The 21180-nt window shown below is 44.1% G+C and overlaps 1 protein-coding gene across 3 annotated transcripts in view; it reads left to right on the top strand.

Moving 5' to 3' along the window:
• Positions 1-416: 416 nt before the first annotated feature.
• RNF130 (ring finger protein 130) overlaps positions 417-21180 on the top strand; it is a 288762-nt gene continuing 267998 nt past the window's right edge. Inside the window, exon 1 of one of the 3 annotated variants that reach the window (XM_030213323.1) lies at positions 417-1008. In XM_030213323.1, coding sequence (XP_030069183.1) covers positions 756-1008 — 253 coding nt within the window. In that variant the 5' untranslated portion in view covers positions 417-755. The remainder of the gene's footprint in view (positions 1009-21180) is intronic. The other 2 variants (XM_030213322.1, XM_030213325.1) reach the window with 2 other exon arrangements.

Below are 21180 nucleotides of genomic sequence, written 5' to 3'. Positions count from 1 at the left end.
GTCATTTTGGGGAAACACTGTGACATATTTGGTACCATCATTTTAATACCTTGCTCTGCCACTAGGGGGTTTACATTAAGCTATGTCACCACCCCCCGAAATGTACCTAGGGCGGTGCCTTTACACCAGCTTTCCGCCCTCTGCCTTCCTTTCTCTCTCTCCAGGAAAGATCTAATTCTTTATCCCAAAGAGGTTCGATAAGGTCTTATTAAACCTCCTTGCTTTATTCCGCCCACTTCCCCTCCCCTCCTTTCCTCTCCTCCACGGGGCGGGTCTAATTTTCCCTTCACGTCCACCTTCCTCTTCCCGGGGCGGGACTCGCTCCTTTCCCCGCCCGTCCCGTTCTCCCATGGGCGGATGTCCCCGCCCACCTGGCTCTCCTGGGGGCGGGGCTCGGACCTTCTCCCTCCCATCTCCTTCTGGTCCGTGCTGTGCTTGGCTGGCTGCCTGAATAGTCGGATTTCAGCCCTCCAGGCTGTTGGGAGCCTCAACCGCATGTCATCGCGGCCAGAGCGCACAAGCGATTCCCTTCATTTCCGCACATCAGACCCAGCCACGTCCGAATTCGCCAGCGTCGCTGTAACTAACAACCCGGTCCCGAAACAGCTTTCCGGAGAAGGATTCGTGAAAAGGGCAAGGCATGGGCCCTCGCGCCCTGTGGACTTTGCATCGTGAATACCTGCAGGAGCAAGCCTAACGGGAAGCTGCGCTGGCACCAGCAGTAGCACTGTGCGTGAAGACAGTATTGACTGAAGATGATCCAGAAGTGGACTTTGCAGTGTTTGCACTGTCTCTCTTCTGTGCAAATATTGGTCCTCTTGCCCTGTTACATTTTAGTGACCAGCGCGGATAAAGCCAGTGTGGAATATGCCATGGTGAATGTCACAGTATTTGAGCCAGGTAGCAATATCCCGCTGCTGTTGAGGTTCGACGATGGACGATATGGGATGGAGTCTCCCAAAACGGAAGCAAAGGGATTGGTTCTGTCGCCAGTGTTAATTCATGGAGGTAAATGAGTGAGCTGCATCTTGAGAGCTAAACAATGTCTTCGTTCTCAGTGGAGGCTTGTGTATGTTGCTTCGATCTGATAAATGCATGGTTCCGTGTCTTTGTTTTGGGAATAAGTACCAGGCCTCTATCTGATTAGCTATAGAACGTGCAAAATAAATGTTAAAAAAGTATAGATTAGGTGGAAACTAACTGCCCGTTATTTGCTTTTACAGACAAAACTTACCACATTCTTTGTAAGCGTCCTTATTTGTTGCAAGGAGCTCATGTGCTAAAATGCAGAATCCTCACATGACAGCTTCCTATTTGTATTGCAGTTGTAGCTTTGGAATAATGAAGAATAACTAATGCTTCATATTTTGTTAATTGTATTTTCTTATTTAATCTTGAGAAGCAGATGTTGAAGTATTTCTGTCAAAATCTGTCTGATCTATAGGTGTCACTAGTCTCAGTAAACAGTGCAATCAATTCTTTTGTCTGCTGGAATCCTAAAGCCTCATGCACAGGAATTTGTACGCATAGCCAGAAAAGATCACAATTAATCTAGATATATAACTATGGATTATAATTTCATACGAAAGTGAGATTATTAATGGCCTCGCTGAGCTGACTTTTCTTGACTATAAAGCATTTAGCAATATCATTACACTTGCTTTCTTTTTCTTTCTTTTTTTTTTTTTGAGCATGAGAAAATGAGGTTCATTTTAAATAGTTTTGCCAGAAAGGGAAATGGCAAATGAAAGACAATGGGGACCTGTTACAAACTAGTGCGAAAATCAGTCCCTCTCTTTGTTTGCTTCTGTTCAGTAAAGGATTTTCCGCTATATTTTATATATGGCACCCAAATTTGGGTGTGCTGTTGAGATGAACACACATCTTAGCTAATGACCCATTAACAAGCAGTAATTGGATACTAGCAACCAATTATTGATAATTGGCGCCAATTGAGATTTGCACGCCCATCTGGCTGCATGCTGTTCTATAACTCCAGGCACCCAAATCTCATAGCACGCAGCTCAAAAGGGGGCATGGCCATGGGAGGGGCATGGGCACGTGGTTCCAAAAAGTTGCACTCATTGTTACTGACTAATAGGTCAGCGCAGCTAACTTGGATGCCAGCATTTCCACCAGGTATCAGCAGGCATAATTCTGGTGCCCAAAGTTAGAGCATGAGAATCGGTGCTAAGCACGATTCTATAAAGGACGCATGCCCTTTATAGAATTGCAGTTAACATCAATCTTTTAAAAGCGTCCATTTTTAAGCGCCATTTACAGAATCTGGCCCTTTGTGTTCGATGGAAAGCGGCCCCTGTAAGGTTGTCAAAGTTCTGGCGAAGAGAACATTACAATATAAAGATCTGCATTTAGTGCAAGATGTTTTTTTATTTTTTTATTTGTTTGTTTGCTGCATTTGTACCCCACATTTTCCCACCTATTTGCAGGCTCAATGTGGCTTACACTATGTTGCAAAAGGTATAATCATAAACAGAGTAAGAGGTATGGTCTAATTTAACATATTACTGTGTAAGAAATTAGGTAGATAGGTCAGTAGAATTATTTACATAACACAAAATAATAAATTAGGTCAGAATAGTATCATACACATCAGCTGAATCCTTTTGTTTCTTGAAAGCTTTCATGATCACCATATAGCAGTGCATCTGGACCCTCTCCTGGAGGCATACTAATCCGGTCAGGTTTTCAGGACACCTACAATGAATATGCATGAGAGAATTTTGCATATGCTGGAGATCTGTTATATACTGATGTATCTCATGCATATTCATTTTGGTAATCATGAAAACCCTACTGGGTAGGAGTGTCTGCTTAGAAGGCACTGCACTAGCATAATACTGTTATATATGACGGTTTCACAGTACACACATGACATGTCATTGTCCCATGACAGACATTTCTTGACGAATTTTCCAAGAGCGTTAAATTGTTTTAATGAAATGGGGAAAAATGTATCGATGGAGCAGGTCTTACTGTTAATTGCATGTTTTATTTATTTATTTCCACCCATCCCCTTCACCTTTTCTCCTCTCCGCTGCCCAGAATCTTTTAGGATCTGCCAGGGCTAGCATCTGTTCCGTCAGATTAAAAGAGCAGATGGTGCAGAATATATATTTTTAGTTGAGGCTCCAGCTCTTTGCACAGGCTGAGACGAGTCCTATTAGCTTTTTTTTTTTTTTTAAATTTCAGGAATCCTGTTCCAGCTTAGTGCTATAATCGTCTTGTAACTAGGAAGGTTTGTACACTTATAGATACAACGGGGAAAAGCTGCATGTGTTGCAAAATAAAACATAAATGTATTTTCATTTGAGGCCTGCATTTCGCGCGCACTCTACATTGGCATAACCTCTTCCTCGTGACTGGCGCTCTTTGGAATACCAGTGATCTGGCCTGGCTTGGTGGCTTGGGTGCTGTGTTGCTGTAGAGGTGTTGTTCACAGTCCCTGGAAGAGGAGAGGGAGTCATCAAGGCTATTATTAAGGGCGTAACAGCTGGTGATCAGATTTAGAGCCCATGAATCAGGGTCCAGAAAGAATCCTCGTGCATGGGCCCCAAGGCTCTTCTGCAATGACCAGACTAGAAACACTGAGAAGGAGGACCTATTAAAACAGAGAGAAAATCCCCCGTGTAGTTGTGTACTTGCATGCATGCATTCTGCTTGAAAATGAGGTGGGAACTGTTGATTTCCTTATTCTAATTGTGACCAGAAATTGCTCTCACAGGTGGATGAAGAACACATTGTATGGTGCTAATGGACCAAAATATATAGCATCTTGTAATCTTTCTTGTCTTTCTTTCCTGGCCCCTGTACAGGGTAGTCAATCACTTTTATTCAGAATTCAGGAAAATCTATGGTTCAGCAGGTGAAAGTAGTTCTGGAGCTAAGCATTGAGAGCCTAACTTTCCCATATCCTTTCCTTTCATTTATAAATTGCTACTCATGAAAAATTAAGGACCACTTGGTCTACCCAGTTTGCCCTCTTGCGCTATATTTATTTATTTTGATTTTCCTGTCCTTAGGGGGGTTCATAATCTAATTTTGTACCTGAGGATTAAGTGCCTTGCCCAAGGTCACAAGGGGCAGCTGTAGGATTTGAACCAGGCTCCCCTGGATGACAAGCCCTGTGCTCTAACCACTAGGCTACTCCTCAACTTTCATCCATGGTTTTCTTCTTCCCTCCTTGTTAATAAGGTCTTTTTTTGTGGCTCATGCATGTTGGAATTCCACCACTGTTTGGTGCCTATAATTTCCACAGGTTCCAGTATCCTCTTATTGAAAAAGCATTTTCTTATATTTGTTTATGTTTATTATGGGCTTTATATACCACCTAATTTGAAGGCCAGTCTAGGCAGCTTACATTAAAATCAATGATCAGATAAAGAAAGAGGAATGCATTATAATACAGAACAGATTTTACACATCAAGAGTCATGCAAACAACTCTAAAAAAATTCATAATACATCATGTCAGTAATCTCATTCAAGTCCATCCCTTGTTCAAGACTCTGATTGGTCTCTAAAGGCTGGTTTGAAAGAAAGTCTTCTGAGCTCCCTTCCCATGATCATTTGTACCAGAAACACACTACCTTCTCTTCCATTATTGAGACCTGCTAAATACTTGCACCTGTGTATTAGAATTTTCCTTTCACTTCTTTCTTCTAGAGCAGGGGTTCTCAACCCAGTCCTTGCGACATACCCAGCCACTCGGGTTTTCAGGATATCCATAATGAATATGCATGATAACTGCGTACAGTGGAGGTAGTGTACACAAATTTATCTCAAACATATTCATTATGGCTATCCTGGTTATTTGCAAAATGTAGGATGGAGAGTAAGGGACGGCACATGCAGACAGATAAGAATTACCAAACCAGAAGGCCTTACAGGTTAAAAGTAGAACCTTAAATTTTACTCAGTATTTGATGGAAGCTAATGGTGCCTTTTTAAGTAATGGAGTAGTATGATCTGACTTACGTTCATGGCAAAGAAGTTGGATGGCTGCGTTCTGTAACGTCTGTAGTTTATTTAAACCGAGATCCCAGAGTAAACAATTTTACAGTAATCTAACCTAGTTACAAACAGGGCAATTAGCGCTAATAATTGTTAGCATCCAGTTATTGATACTTGACTTGTTCAATTAAATTGCACGTGCAAATTGCCAAATTTGCACACACCACTTTGAGCACCTTATATAGAGTCCAGGTGATAGTGGCTGCTGCAAGCACTGTCTGTGTACGTTAGCGCTGCCTCCTATCCAGATAACGACGTTGAATAGACCTGTTTTTTTTGTTATAAGTGCTCTGGCCAGTGTTTTACTGCTGCAGTGTTTAAATATTATTATTCAGATCATTCACCATTTCGATGGTCTTGCTTTGAGCTGCTTCCATTTTATTATTGTCTCTTTGTGGAATTGGTTTCCACATTTGCACAGAATACTGATCCGGGGGTATCTCCAGCGACCTGCAGGAAGGCTGTATTAGTTCCCTTTTTCTACTGGTTGTAAGTCACTAGATGCAACAGCTTTTTGACTAACTTTTAAAGGCTGGAACTTTCTTACTACTGTCCTGACCTGAGGAAGAAGTTTCTGGCCTTCAAAAGCTAGTCAGAAAATGTATTAAGGGGTCCTTTTACTAAGCTATGGCAAAAATGTTTTTGATGCACGCTGAGGCCCCCCCCTTTTACCATAGCGAAGCACTTTCCGCACTGCCATTTCAGAGGGGAGCACTTACCACCAACCATTGAGGTGTTGGAAAGGGATCTCGCGCTAACTCGGCAGTAACTGGGCAACGTACAGCACTTCCCGATTACCGCCGAGTAAATACTGGTGCTACAAAAATAAAAATATTTTTGTAGCGCCAGAAGTGGCGCACACTGGGGATGGGAACTACCACCGGGCTGCTATGGTAGCCCGGCGGTACTTCTGGTTTGTTAATAACCCCCTAAGTTAGTCCAGTAAAAAAAAAAAAAGGATTTCATCTTATTTTCTTTTTTTGTTTTATTTATTTAGATTTTGCTCACACCTTTTTCAGTAGTAGCTCAAGGTGAGTTACATTCAGGTGCGCTGGATGTTTCTCTGTCCCAGGAGGGCTCACAATTCTAAGTTTGTACCTGAGGCAATGGAGGGTTAAGTGACTTGTCCAAGATCACAAGGAGCAGCAGTGGGATTTGAACCGCTGGATTTCAAGACTGGTGCTCTAACCACTAGGCCACTCCTCCACTCCACTCGTTTTACTTCTATTTATTACCTTCTGGAAGTTTCTCATTATGGGCCCTAGATCTACCCATTAGATGTCACTATTGTGCAAGGTCTGTGGTTCCTACTCCCCTGGGGTTTGGGGTGCTGCTGATGCCTCGTCTCCACCCCGGCCAGCCCAGGGAGCAGAGGACCTAACCCAGGACCTTTGTACTGAGCCACAAGTCAGGCCCTTCCCCCACCCAGTAAAATCAATTAGCAAATGTGTGGTTGCTTACACTGAATTCCAATTTCTGACTATTGGAGGAACTTATTTGCTGACTCCAGTCTGTCTAGCCTGTATCACTGTGAGATGTGTTTAGGATCTTCTGATTCAGAATCCTTTCTCATTGCCTTTTGTTTCATTATTTAACAAGAAAAGCTACATTTGGTCTTGTGTAGCTAGCAATTACCCTTAATTGTTGCCTTCATTATTGTCAGTCTGATTTGCCAAGAGGGCGTACTTTGGCACAGATAGCAGTTTTAATCTACTGTTTTTTAATAGGAATTTCCGATGCCGTCAGTGCTATATGCAGATTCCATCTTCCTGGCTTTTCATAACATGGAATTGGACTGACAGATCTTGGCTTTCCTCCCCTGCTTTACTGTTGATCTTTCTCCATCTCCTGATACTAGATCCTGGGTTAATAAGAGGCACTTTGTTTTGGTTTCACAAATAATATTTAGGATCAAGGTTTTTAAATATTTTATGGGCTGTGTAACTTGGTCGATCTTTAAGCTCGGGTGGCTGCTGATTAAGACGTAAGGAACAGTGTGTTTGGAGTGTGTTTGTGTTTAACTTATCTGTTCATTCAGGGGCAGCAGAACACCTTTTTGGTTGGAGGAACCAATCAACCTATTTCCACACCTGCCTCTCAGTTCTGTTGTTGCTGATGTTGTGTCAGCAAAATATTGGTTGAGTCATGGCCCCAGGGGCCCACCACATTCTGCTGTTTATGTGTGCAACTAAATATATTCTATAGTTTACAGATCAGAAAACAAATATGCATCCTTTGCCCTTTACAGATAGTGGAGCAATCAGAGTTGTGGTTAGAGGCTTCTGCAACTGGCTTCCTGACACTATTTTGTTTCACTTTCAAATGTATTATGCTGCTCTCTTAAACAACAAAAACAACCCCATAGAGGAACTTAGAACACAAAATACACTAAAATACATATAATACAATATATTCAAATACATCAAAATACAATAAAAACACATACTATAATTACTAAAATCCCTTGCCCCATCTCCTGTTTCAAAAGGGCAGAGACCAGTATAACTACGAACCACATCCAAAAACCCACCCTTAACCAAACCACCTATGTAGCAGGGTTCCAATATGTGCCTTTCATGCAGTAACAGAAGAAGAATTCTGGGTACCTGCTGCAGAGATAATTCCACTCGAAGTGCTAGGAGGGTGGGCTAGTCTGTGAAAGGCCCAGGAGTAAGATTTCCCTAAAAATTTGAGAAAGGAATAAAAATGGGTGATGGGAAGTGCTCAGGGCCTTCCTTTCCTAAGGGGAGTGCAGTAAAATGTAAGAGGAGAGGGTTTGGCTTCCCTCTCAGAGGCAGAGGAGAAAAGGAAAGGCCAAAAGCTGGGCCTGTCTCCTTTAGGCATGGAATGTGGGCATAAAGGGTATAAGCTGGAGTCTCAGCTAAATCCCCAGACACAGGGTGCCATCAGAGGAAGCAAGGAGGAGATCAGAAGGAAGGATCCAAACCACACAGAGAAAGTGCTGCTGTGGAAGATGTCCCGTAGGGGACCAAGAAAAAGTGGAGAATTTGTGTCGGTGGGGTCCAGTAGGAGATCAAGAAGAAATGGAGAGTTTGTGTCCATCTTATAAAGAAGAATTATTAAATTCTTTCTTTTGATGAGAACTGTAACCTTGGAGGGAAAAACTATGCATATTATCTATAACTGCTAAACCAGAATGTACTATACAGGAGAAGCATGGCATAAGAGAGGAAATGTGTATGCAGTCTAGCCAAAGAATATAAAGTGGGCTGTAAATGTTGCAAGCAATGTGTAAGAAAGAGAGAAGTATATTCACCAAATTTATAATCATGTATGAAATGTGTAGTCATGCTTAATTATTGTTAATAAACAGCCAGAGCTTAGAAGAGAAGTCGGAAGTCAGTTGAGCAAGGTTGCTGAATTTTGCAGTTGTGACACCAGCTTCCCCAAGGCCGTGGCTAACTTGCAAGTACATTTGTTATTATTGTGTCTTATTCCCTCGCACAGACCTCGGGCTCCGAGGCTTGAGCCGAGGATCCACATATTGAGTACCCAGACCAGAACTGGACCACAAAATTTAGTGTTGTGATGGGGATTTCGGAGCCCTGCGTCTGTCTGATGGAACCACCGGTGGGGTAAGTAAAGATTATGGGACATTCCTTGAGAAAGTGAGTTAGCAGAGAGTGTCAGATGCAGTATGAAGAGTGGCAAAAGAAAATAGATGATATTGCCAATAAATCAGAGTCCTAGCAATAAGATGTTGCGCCGTCATGGCAAGCAGGCAGGAGCTACTTCCCAGATGTCACCCTATGACTAGTGGTAAGTGCCTTGCAGTTTCCATTAGGGGGCACTTTTGTCCCGGATAAGTTGATACCTGGTAGTACCAGTTTAGGACAGCCATACACTGGTCATGAGAGGATCATATTCTCTTAGAGGAACAATATGGCCCATGAAGAGAATGCAAAAATGTAGCAGAACAATATACAAGAGTTAAGAACAAATGTATCAAAGGTGTGCGGCTTCGCAGTCTGATTCAGTACCCACCGCTTCGCCTGTTTATGAGGATGAGGTATGTATTTTGGCAGCCCACCCTATTTGCTCTCCCTCTATACTTGGGTAGGACCTTGGGTTCTTGTTCAAAAGAACATAATGATAAAAAATTGTTACAGTATAATAGGAGAAGCCATGGGTAAAGGTGGCAGCTCGATCAGTGTAATGATGAAGAGTCATAGCAAGGGAGTGCTCTTTCTCATCCCTCGATGTCATTGGATTACTGAGAGTAATTTAGCAACTCAGTTACAACCGGGGTGCCAGTCAAGGGGTCAGAAAAGCCATGACTGGCAGATTTTGTGCTGGTGGCAATAGACTGCCTAGGAAAGATATAGGATAATATCTAAGTTCCCGTCTGAGGAAGGAACTAAAGTTAGAAAGTTGAAAGATTAAAATCCAACAGCTTACTATGTCATTGACAGGGGGATGATCACAAGCAAACTCCGGCGCTAGAGGCTGTTAGCGCCGGCGTTTGCTACCGCCTCATGATCAGAGCCTTCGAGCGCATGAAACAACGCACTCGAGGGCTCTGAACGCAACTAGCATGCAAATGCATGCTAAACATATTCATCCCCAGTGATCAGCAGCCAGAGCGCCAAAGATTGAGTCGTTGACTGCGGCAAACCCTATGCCAGCTCTGAGCTGGCGTTAGGGTTTGCAGATCATTGGGCTGGAATGGTGAGCCCTGTCCAAAATGCATTTGCATGCTGGCAGGCCCCCATTTCCCCCAACAGCAAGCCTGCCAGCGACGGGGCTGGAGGTCGGGTGGACCTCCTGTCCCCCTGACGATCCCCCCCCTCACTCCCCTCAACAAACAGTCCCTGGTGGCCTAGTGGGCGACCAACCAACCCCCCCCCCCCCCCCCCCAGCGACAGGGGGGCTGGAGGTCCGCTGGACCGCCGGTCCCCCCCCCCCAACGATCCACCCCCAGGTTCATGGAGGGCTAGAGATCCGGTGGGTCTCCAGCCCCCCCTAGTCCCCCAGCAAAGGGTCCCTGGTGGTCCAGTCCCCCCTACCTTGTGGGTTGGAGGACGGAGGGTAGCCTGCCTCCCTCGTCTTCCTGCAACGCTGCAAAATGGCGACGCCCAGCCCTGCCCAGTGTATCCTGGGATGCGCTGGAACGGGGCTATACACCATATAAGGGAGTTTCTCCACTGGATCTCCAGCCCTCCCTGAACCTGGGAGGGGGATTGTCAGGGGGACCGGCAGTCCAGCGGACCTCCAGCCCCCCTGTTGCTGGGGGGGGGGGGGTTGGTTGGTCGCCCACTAGGCCACCAGGGACTGTTTGTTGAGGGGAATTAGGGCAGGCTGGAGACCCACCGGATCTCCAGCCCTCCCTGAACCTGGGAGCGGGATCGTTAGGGGGACCAGCGGTCCAGCGGACCTCCAGCCCCCCTGTTGCTGGGGGGGGGGGGGTTGGTTGGTCGCCCACTAGGCTACCAGGGACTATTTGTTGAGGGGAATTAGACACACCGGATCTCCAACCCTCCCTGAACCTGGGGGGGGGGGGGACCGGAGGTCCGCTGGACCTCCAGCCCCCATTGCTCGGGGCAGGGGTAGTTGGGGCCTGGTGGTTCCATGGACCTCCAGCCCCTGTGTTTGATAGGTTTGGGCTTTTGACAGCCCAGACCTGTCAAACAAGTGTGGGAGGATTGTGCTGAGTGCATGCTCAGGCTTAATTCTCCCGCACTTCTACCCCATGATCCTAGATAATTGCGTGCTTAAATGTGCATGCAATTATCTCTGATCATTGGTGCGGTAAAGCCCCGTGCTGTTCCAGCGCTATTTTAGAGCGCTGTTTGGAACAGCGTGGGGCTTTTGATCATCTGCTTGTGAATGAAAAGGAAACGTTGGCTCCAAGGCAAACTTCAGTCTCACCCTTTTTGGCATCAAGTGCTCCTCCCGCTTATGAGAAGGAAGTCTAGCAAGTCATTGCTGTTCTATGTGGTGCTACAATAGTGGGACCAAAACAAAAAAGAATATGGTGAATTTGAATTAAACTCACAATCCCATGCAGGTAGACATGAATCAGTTGTTGAATGCTTTGCAGAGAGATTCAGTTATGGTAAAATGAGAGAGAGAGAAAAAAAAGTGGGGTTATTTCTGTGAATGTTTTTGGCTGATTTGTATTGAAAATAACTCAAACTGCATTAAAAAAGTTTACAATTTTGAGTTGGTTCTAATGAACTGCTGAGTGGGAAATCATCTGGTTTATGGGTGCTGTAAAATTTCTGCTGTCTAACAAAACCACTGTTTTTACCATAGGAACATAGGATTGCATCCTAGAACCTCATAATTTAGAATATTGTATTTGTGTGTGAGTGGGTGTGTATGGTAACTTGAGTGTATTGTTCATTGAATCTGTTTGTCTCTGACAAATAGGGGCTTTGTTTTGTTTCTAGCGTGGATAAGAGCCAGAGAGATTTGTAAAATTGCAGAGATTGCTTTAACAGGAGATTGCTTGAAAAGAAAAAGGTCTTCTATCTCTCTTGTCATGGAAACTGAATTAGAAACAACTTCCCCACAAAAGTCTTCTGACTTATAGTGCAATCCACAGTTCTTACCCACATAGATTACTGCAATGCAATCTACTCTGGATGCAAGGGTGTAGTTTTGGGGGGCGAGGGGGCATTGCCCCCCCCCCAAGCGCAGGGCCGGCGCAACGATGCAGGCAGCTCTCCCTTCATCCCGCCCTCAGCTCTCCCTCCGTCCTGCCCTCAACTCTGCTCCCTGACCAACAGCCCTCCTCTCCGTTCCTTCCCCGCCCCCGGCGAAATGCTGTACATGGATGTAGTGGAGGGTAGTTAAGAGAGGAGAAATGTTGGACAAGATGGAGGGATGGAAAGACAAAGGAAGGAGATGCACACGGATGAAGGGGAAGGGAGAGAGGAGAAATGCTGGACATGGATGGAGGGGAGGGAAGACAGGAAGTAGATTCACATGGATGGGTGGACGGAGGGGAGGGGAGGGGAGTGAGGAGAAATGCTGGATATGGGTGGAGGGAAAACTGCTGAATTTAAGGGCAGGATCAGAACACTTTGAGGGCAGATACTAAAACTTGAGGAAGGATAGGGACAGGGCTACAGATGGTAGACAGGACGCATACGGACACAGGAGGATGGTGGACATGGTGAGTGAAAAAATATCAAATGGAAAGAAGACACAGCATAAAACAGAAGACACTGGGACCAAAGCGAATAGAAAAACTAAATGCTCAGGCAACAAAGGTAGAAAAAACTATTTTATTCAGAATTTATTAATTGGAATATGTCAGCTTTTGGAAATTAGCATCTGTGATATTTTGCATGTAAGTTTCAGTTTTTCTAGTATTGCTGCATGCCGAGTCTAACTTCTTGAGGTAACTTTCCAGTCCAGTATTTTGCCTTCATATTTTTTTATTTCTGGTTCCTTGTGTCATATCTGTTGTCATATGTTTTTCATGTGTGATCAAGGTGTAGTATTTGCAGCCCTTTTTGTTTTGTTTTTTCATTAGGTAGTGTACTGGTGTTTTAGAGCCCAGTGTAATTACAGTGCTGCCTTTCCACGCACAAGGTTGTAGCTCATCCTGTCCTTGGAATTAGTGCTGTTATGGTTTGGTATGAGTGGGATTTTGCATAAGTTTGTGTATAGTGTTTTGCAGTGGCGAGATTGTGTGTTGGCCTTACTGAGGTGGCACCAAAAATCATGACACACTACCTCTTGAAGGATCTACTTATAGAGCTTATACATTTCTAAGGTTTACACTGGCATGGTATGGGAAAGGATGTTTGGAAATACTACTGTAGAGGAAGAGGGAGTGCTGGGTAAGGAAGAAGGAAGGAAGGGAGAAAGAAAGAAAGAAAGAGCTGGCTTTTTTTGGGCATAACCATAATGTATATGTGTGAGATATCTCATACATATTCATTGTGGTTATTCCCAATCCTTCCTTCCTCCCTCCATATTAGCATATTCATTTGTGTGTGTGTGTATGTATATATATATATATATATATATATATATATATACATACTAGTACTACTACTATTACTATTTAACATTTCTAGAGCGCTACAAAGTGTATGCAGCGCTGTACAAACACAGAAGAAAGTCCCTGCTCAAAGAGCTTACAATCTAATAGACAAAAAGTAAAGCATTTAAATTTAAAATATTTAAGCAGTCAGGCACAAGAGAACAGTCACAGAAGGACTGAAGATGTTGAAGGGTGGTCAGTGTGATTAGGTGTAACTCTGGTTGGAGTAGTGGGAGAAGGTGATAGAAGAATGGAAATGGATGAGGTAAAAGTAATGAGTGGGTTGATAGGGAGTAGGGTTGCCAGGTGGAAATTTTTTTTCCCACCCAAACGAGCCCAAAACCAGTCCAAAACCCGGCCAAAGTCAAACCCCACCCCTGCCGTCATCAACCCCGCCCCCGCCGTCATCGGCCCCGCCTCTTCCATCACCGCCCCGCCTCCCCATCATCGGCCCCGCCCAGAACGTCACTAACCCCGCCCAAAACGCCACTAGCCCCGCCCCCACGGCTCAAAAAACCGCAAAAAACCCCATGAAAGAACCCAAAACAAGCCCAAAAAACCGCAACCCGCCGCGGGCAAAAATTTCCTGCGGCGGGTCGCGGAAAACTGCCCAATTGAGTGGGAAAACCGCCCACCTGGCAACACTGATAGGGAGGTTATAAGACATGTCACTCTAGGGGTGGGTGGGTAGAGGGGTAGGGTGGGCGGGACTAAGACTAAAGCAGGAGAAGGTATTCTCTGCAGCCTATCTGTGAGATGGAAAATGCTCTCTGAAGCTGCAGCTATAAGTTGTTAGTTTTCTCTCCCTGAAAGAGATCCAAGCCACACCCACGAAGTTCAAACTGTCTGTGGGGAGGGGGAGGGGAGGAAATGGCAGTGCTTGATGAAAAAGAGAGCTCAGTTTGATAGGAGATATACTATAGGATGTCATTCTGAGGCCAGGCTAAGTCTAAAGCAGGAGAAGGTATTCTCTGCAGCCTATCTGTGAGATGGAAAATGCTCTCTGAAGCTGCTGCTATATATATATATATTGCATATATATATATGCAAATGAATATGCTAATATGCCCCACCCCATCCTTTGCCCCCCCCCTAAATGAAAAGTACGCTCATGTCTGGATGTAAGGAACAAGTCACAAAAAGACTCCAGCTGCCAGACTAATTCTCAGGAAAGCACGATATGGGAGAGCCAGCCCCCTACTTCAAGTCCTGCACTGGCTGCCAATCAAAGCCCGCATAACTTTCAAACTCTGTACCGTGGTCTGGCTCATAGTCCATGGAGAAGCGCCTGCATACCTCTCGGATAAGATCATCCTACCCCTAAAGAACATGCTGAAGGAGGCGAGGAACTATCACTCTTCACTACCCCCAGATGCCACAGGCTCATCTACAAGTCCGTTCACTCAAAAAACTTTGCCTATAATTCTCCAAGCTGTGGAATGTTCTTCTTAAGGCACTTAGATCCATAACACCTCACATTAACATTCAGAAACATCTTAAGACTTACCTGTTCAAAAAATTCCTACCTACAGACAACAAAAACTATTCTCATCCACTCGAATCACTACCTAATCCCCACCACACAAAGTCAGCTCAAGCCATCAAGACATCGAATCCACCTGAAAACCGACCAACACACCCTGAACATGATAATCCTTCGCCTCTAACAGACCCTCCCCCGACTTCACCCCCAATCCCCTATTCTCTTTTGCTCAGACCAACTCAACCCTCAAAGCCTTTGCTGCACTCTAATCCTAAAATTGTAATTCTCTGCCTAAACTAACTAACTTTGTAAGCCACTTTGAACCAGACCTGTTTGGAAAAGGAGGGATATAAATATTGCTATAAATAAATAATTGGGATTATGCAACCTGTACATTTTTTTTGCATTTATTTACTGAGTAAAATACTAATTTGATTTAGTTTTATTATAGTGTTAATTAATTTGTGACCTTTCCTCCTAGATTCAGAGGCGTAGCCAGGTTTTGACATCAGGGGGAGCAGACTTTTCTAAAATAGGCGCCAGTGCAAGGCTGAAGGGCTGGGAGAGAGGGGAGGGTTAAAATCCTAATAGGCATATGCATGCAGTCAGTGACTCAGCTGTTTGGGGAGGCTAGGGTGCGGTTGGGGTGGGGCTAGTTAAAATCCTTAGGGTGGGGGCAATACCCACGTAAGCAGTAAAGGGATAATAGGGGTACTTTTGAACACAGCAGTGAAGGACCCTTTCGCTGTGCCTTTGGTGCATATTCACCAGCTATTTCCCCCTAGTATCTCTAATACTGATGGTATTATGCACACTGAATACACTCCAGAGAATTATGTGCCAAAAACATCCAAATAATGTACCACAATGATGCAAATTATTAAACAGAACAGTATTTGCAGTAGTCTGGAAATATACTTTAACACTGGACTCCTAGTCAGTCCTAGCTCCCAGTCCAGCATCTTCCTGTTGGCTGTGTGAACAGTGGAATTCAGCAGAACTGTAACAGAAATGTTATGGTTACTGGCAACCATAAAATAGCCTGTCCGATATTTTAGTAAGTTGCCAAATGGCCAACAGGCTTTAGATCTGCTGGTCTTTAGTTCACTGTACAGTTACCAAACTGGTTTGGAAAAAGTATTATCTGTATTAACTTATCTAATGGGTTAGAGAAGTGGACTGAGAACCAGGAAAGCCAGGGATCACATCCCACTGCTGCTCCTTGAGAGCTTGGGCAAGTTATTTAACTCTACATTGCCTCCTGTACAAACTTAGACTGTAAACCTCTATGGACAGGAAAATACCTGTTGTATAAAAATGCAACTCACCTTCAGCTACTACTATGCAAGGTATGAGCTAAATACAAACCCAACATCCAGTACCAGGCGTATTGTGAAGTAATATAAAAATCTACAAAAGTCATTCAGGAACTGTGAGCAACTCTACCATACCATAATAGCACTAACATCTAGGAATCTCACAACAAGGGGCTAGGGTCTACCTAGGAAAAAGCAGCAACATATTGTAGTGGGCACTAGCACATCAATACAGTATACCTATTGAAAAAAATTAACAAGCCAGATTAATACAGACTGATCCTACACAGACATTCAGTGCTTAACAGAATACCTAGCCTCCTTCACACACACAAAACAAGTAACCATAACCTAAAAATATAAATATATAGACAAAAATTAATCTGAACCTCCAAGAAGCCAGACATTGCATATATAGCAACACCAGAAAAAAAGAAACAGTGATGTGTGCAAAACAAAGATAGCAGCTGCAAATTTCAAAAACTGATATATTCCAATCACTACATTAGAAATTAACAAACACAAATAAAGCAAAAAATAGAACATAAGGTGATATATTTTCATTGCACTAACTTAATACATTTTTTGATTAGCTTTCAAAGACCAAAACTTCTTTCCTCAGGCCAGGGTGGTATAATGCTTTTGTGGTATACTGTCCTGACCTGAGGAAGGTGGTTTTGGCTCCATCTTTCTTTCTCTTCCCTGTTATCCAGAATTGCCCCATATCTCTCTCTCTCCTCCCCCATTCAGCATTACAGTGTATTTTTCTCGTCTACCCCATCCAGCATTGTGATCTCTGTCTCTCTTCCCCCATCCATCATTGCTCTCTCTCTCTTCCACCCAATTCAGCTTCACCCCATCTATCTCTCATCCCATCCACCATCTCCCTGTCTCTCTCTCTTCCCCTATCCAGCATCTCACCCTCTTCCTCCCTATCCAAAATCACCTCCTCTCTCCTCCCCCATACAGCATCACTTTCTGTCTCCCTTTCATCCCCCATCTCTTTCTCTTCCCATGTACCATCACTTTCTCTCATTCCCCATCCAGCTTCATCCCATCTCCGCTTCCATCATTATCCTTCCTGTCTCTCTCTCTCTCCCCCCCCCCCCCCCCCCAGAGTCTTACTTGTTTCGTCCGTGGTGATTTTCATTGCCCTCCTGCGTGAATCTTGCTCCTACTCCTGTCTCTTCCACCCGCTGTCTCCCATCCGCGTGGTCACTCGTTTTTAAAGCCCCGAGGCGTTCTCCCTCTGACACCGGCGATTCACATAGCCAGCGTTCTGCCAGCATCGGAGCCTATCCTCGGGCGCGTCCCCTCCTCCTCTAATGCAACTTCCTGTCTTCCGCAGAGGTGGGACGTGTCTGAGGGAGAGGACCCGACGCTGGCAGAAGGCTGGCTATGTGAATCGCCGGTGTTGGAGGGAGAATGCCACGGGGCTGAGCGACCACGCGGATGGGAGACAGCGGGCGGAAGAGACAGGAGTAGGTACAAGACGCGCGCGGGAGGAGGGAGAGAAAGTTACTGGCACTGCAGGTATTTGGCGCTTAGGGGCCATCTCATCTAAAAATCTGGGGGAGCGACCGCTCCCCCTGCGCCCCACCTAGCTACGCCACTGCCTAGATTTAAATCTGCTAATGAGGGTGTTTACTGCCATTTTTTCTAGCTTTACTAAAATGTAAGTTGAAGCAGATTTGAAGAAGTCCTTTTTCCTCTTCCCTTGACTGCAGCAAGGGAATGGGGAAGAAGGTGGGGAGGGCTCGCACTGAACTGTTTTTAAATGTCCTTTGTTTGAAATGTGTAAGTTACAGATGATACATCGGTACCAACAAGTTGTTCTGTTTCATGTTTCTGTTCAAGAAGATGGTGTCTTAAATTAAACCAGTGGTTCCCAAATATTTCGGTTCACGGCACCTTTGTGTCTGAGTAATTTTTCGCGGCCCCCCCCCAGGGCCACACAGGTCTCCGCCCCCCCCCCCCCCGCCCACACAGGTCTCCGCCCCCACCCACCCACACAGGTCTCCATCTTTTTCTATAACCAGTCCCTCCAAATGACACACTAATTACGATTTATAAAAAATTACTACTCTACCTGTGAAAAGTTATTCTGTTTTTATGCTTCCTCTGTGTATATCCATATGCTGCACAAGCCAGCATGTTTGAAAATATAAGTGAGATTAAATAAAAAATGCTACCAGCAATAAAGAATGACAACGTGAATGCAGCAGCTCATAGGTTTGCTTGCTTTGTTTTTACTGGGAAGGGAAAACAGAGACTGACCTATTGGCTTCAACTTTTTGACTTCATCCCGTCTCCTGTTTTCATCCAACCTCCTTGGCTGCAAAAGCGAGTCCTGAAGTCCATCTGTTCTGTGTCCCAGTGGCCGTGCCAAAAAAAAAAACAACAAAAAGCAAGTAATGAGAAACCTTTCCTCCAAGTCAAGATGAAAAACTTTTTTTTTCTCAAAAACAGGAAGCTGTTCTTAAGCACAAAATTCAGGCCTGCCCAACACAACTAAACAGTGGGTGCCCAAAAGCCACCTAAAAAAAAACCAAAAAAAAGATCCTAAGGGCAATTTTAAACTTTTGATCTCCCTCCCCATGTAAGGAGGGAGGTCAAAAAGAAAAATGGAGAATTGCTAGTAGACTCATGAACGGGCCTGTGTGGGGTGCGAATCAGTCAATCTAAGGGCTTGATTACTGGTCTAGGAAATAGTCAATCTAGAAGGTAAGATGAAGATCCAGTATGAACAACTTTATGTGTCAAACATAGGACAAACAGAATCTGACAATGAGTAGGTAGCCAATGTAAATTCTGTAATAGAGAGGAATGCATCATCACTTCTACCAGCATTGTAAAGAAAACAGGCAGCCATATTTTGAAAGGTTTGCAGCCTCCTGTGCATATATTTTAGCAATTCCTGTAGAAACTGCATTACAGTAATCTGAGCAGGCCTTGTAAAGGGTGCAGAGAGTACAAAGCCAGACCTCCAGATTTTAGTACATGAGAAATCTGGGATTTAAAAGAAAGGGTGGTGTCAGTGATAACCCCCCAAATATCGAAAGGAGTCCACTGGAGGGACTGGAGAATGAAATAAAGTAGGAAACAAAGTAGGTTGGATTTTAAAATAAAAATAAAAAAAGAAAAACATGTTGTCTCACCTCCTCACCTTCCTGCCAAGCATGAAAAAAAATTTCCCTTCCTGGCTCGAAGCTGAACCGTATTTCATTCCTTATCCCGCTGTGTGTCATGAGTGATCCCTTGTTATTCCTGCCCTGTTGCTACCATTTTTCAAAATAGTGCCAGATGACCAGAGGCCTGCAGCATTTTCTTGTGCGGCACAGTTTTCAATATACCAGAGAAGAAAATGGCACATGTCTCGGGATGAATTTACACAAATATATGATGAGGCTCTCCTATAATGTCCAACTTCTAGGCAATGTAAGATTACAAGGAGGAAAAAGCCTCAAGAAGCGTCCAGCTAAAATAAGCATCGGGAGCAGGGCTGCTTCCTCATTGGCACAAAAAAAACCTCCTTGTAGAATTAAACAGCTCTTACAAAATGTCTTCAAAAATACCTTTTCAGTGCTATATCATAGGTTTGTTATTGCTATATTCAAAAAGTACTTAGCTTGTATGGTTCTTCCTCTCCTTTCCTTTCTCAAAAAGCAGACCATGGCCTACGGTGGCCAGAATTTCGTTTACCTGCATCAGGGTCTAATGGTCAAAAATATTTTGGAAACTCCGTTCCTGTCTTGACAGAAAAAGGAAGACAAGGTATTTTTGAAGACATTTTGTAAGAGCTGTTTAATTCTACAAGGAGGTTTATTTTGTACCAGTGACGAAGCAGCCCTGCTCCCGATGCTTATTTTAGCCAGGAGCTTCTTGAGGCTTTTTCCGCCTTGCAATCTCACACTGCCTAGAAGTTGGACATTATAGGAGAACCCCCGACATATATTTGTGTAAATTCATACTATTTCTATTGGGTTCTTCCCCTTGTTTTTTGGTTTCGTTTATATATGTCTCGGGGTAGCCAGTGCCATTGTGAAAAATTAGCAGCAACGGAACAGGAGTAACAGTCATTGAAGACCTACAGTGCAATAAAGAGTGAAGTACAGGTCAGCCTCAAGCCTACAGGTAGGATTTTTTTTAATTCATACTTATGGGGGTGAAGGTTATTGTTCCTGACCTTTGAAGACCCACAGTCTTCAGTGGAGAGACCTGCATTGGCCCATGGAGCAGGATTGAGAAGAAAACCCAGGCTGGCAAGGATATTTAAAGATGGCAACATAAACACCATGAAAAAACAAATAGCATTCCATTCATTTTTCTTTCATTTTGAAAACGGGACCTGTCAGCACATTTGTTAGGCTCATTAATATCTATCTCTTGTTACTCCATTGCCTGCTTATCTCTTTGTCTCTGTCAAGCACCACAATATTTTATAAAAAAAAAGTATCTTAATCTTTTGCGCAGTATAAATAACCTGTATAATTTCCTTCCAGAGGATTTTTATATTATCATAGTCTATGAAATCATCCACTGATATGCCAGGTACTGACACTCACACATCTGAGGCATTCTGCAGAGTTTAATTGTCCCATTGTATAAGCCTCCCATGAGACAATCCACAGCAGCAGCAGTGTGTGTGTGTGTGTGTTTGTATGTGTGTGTTTGTGTGTCACCACTGCAGTGTTCCTGACTGTAGCTCGAACACAAGTCTTCTACGTATAGGGGACATTTCTACAACTGGGAGCCTCCGTTGAGTCGCTCTGAGGATATGGTCGCCGGGTGGTAGTTCCAATTTTATATGCGTTGGACATGCGTAGGCGCTTACACGTCTTAGTAAAAGAGCCCCTTAGTACGCAAAGTTGTGCACACAAGTTGTATAATAGTGTCAGCTATACAATCAAATTAATTAGTTGCTAAGTGGAATTAACAACCAATTATTGGCGTTGAGGTGCTCTGAGGACACGGTCGGAGCCTGTTCTGTAATGGAACCAAGGTACCTAGGTTCTGTTACAAAATACTAGTGAAATCTGGTGTCAGTACACATAACATTTCTGCTCCTCAGTTACACCAGCCATAGGGCTAGCCTAAGTGCAGACACCTAAATGAGGCAGGGACATGTATAATTTACAGTATTCTGTAAGTGATACGTGTAAGCGGTAGTCCCGCATTTACACCTTATGGAAGGCGTGCCTTTACAGAATAGCGTTTAGGCACCCTGCTGGCACTTTCTTGGGTAATTGTATACAGTATCCCTCAGATTCTATAAATGATTCCCAGATTCGGGCTTCCAAAATTACGCGTGATCCTGAAACCCGCACA

Source organism: Microcaecilia unicolor, chromosome 8, assembly GCF_901765095.1.
Source record: "Microcaecilia unicolor chromosome 8, aMicUni1.1, whole genome shotgun sequence".
Classification (NCBI taxonomy): Eukaryota; Metazoa; Chordata; class Amphibia; order Gymnophiona; family Siphonopidae; genus Microcaecilia; species Microcaecilia unicolor.
This window is presented reverse-complemented; position numbering and strand designations above follow the sequence as displayed.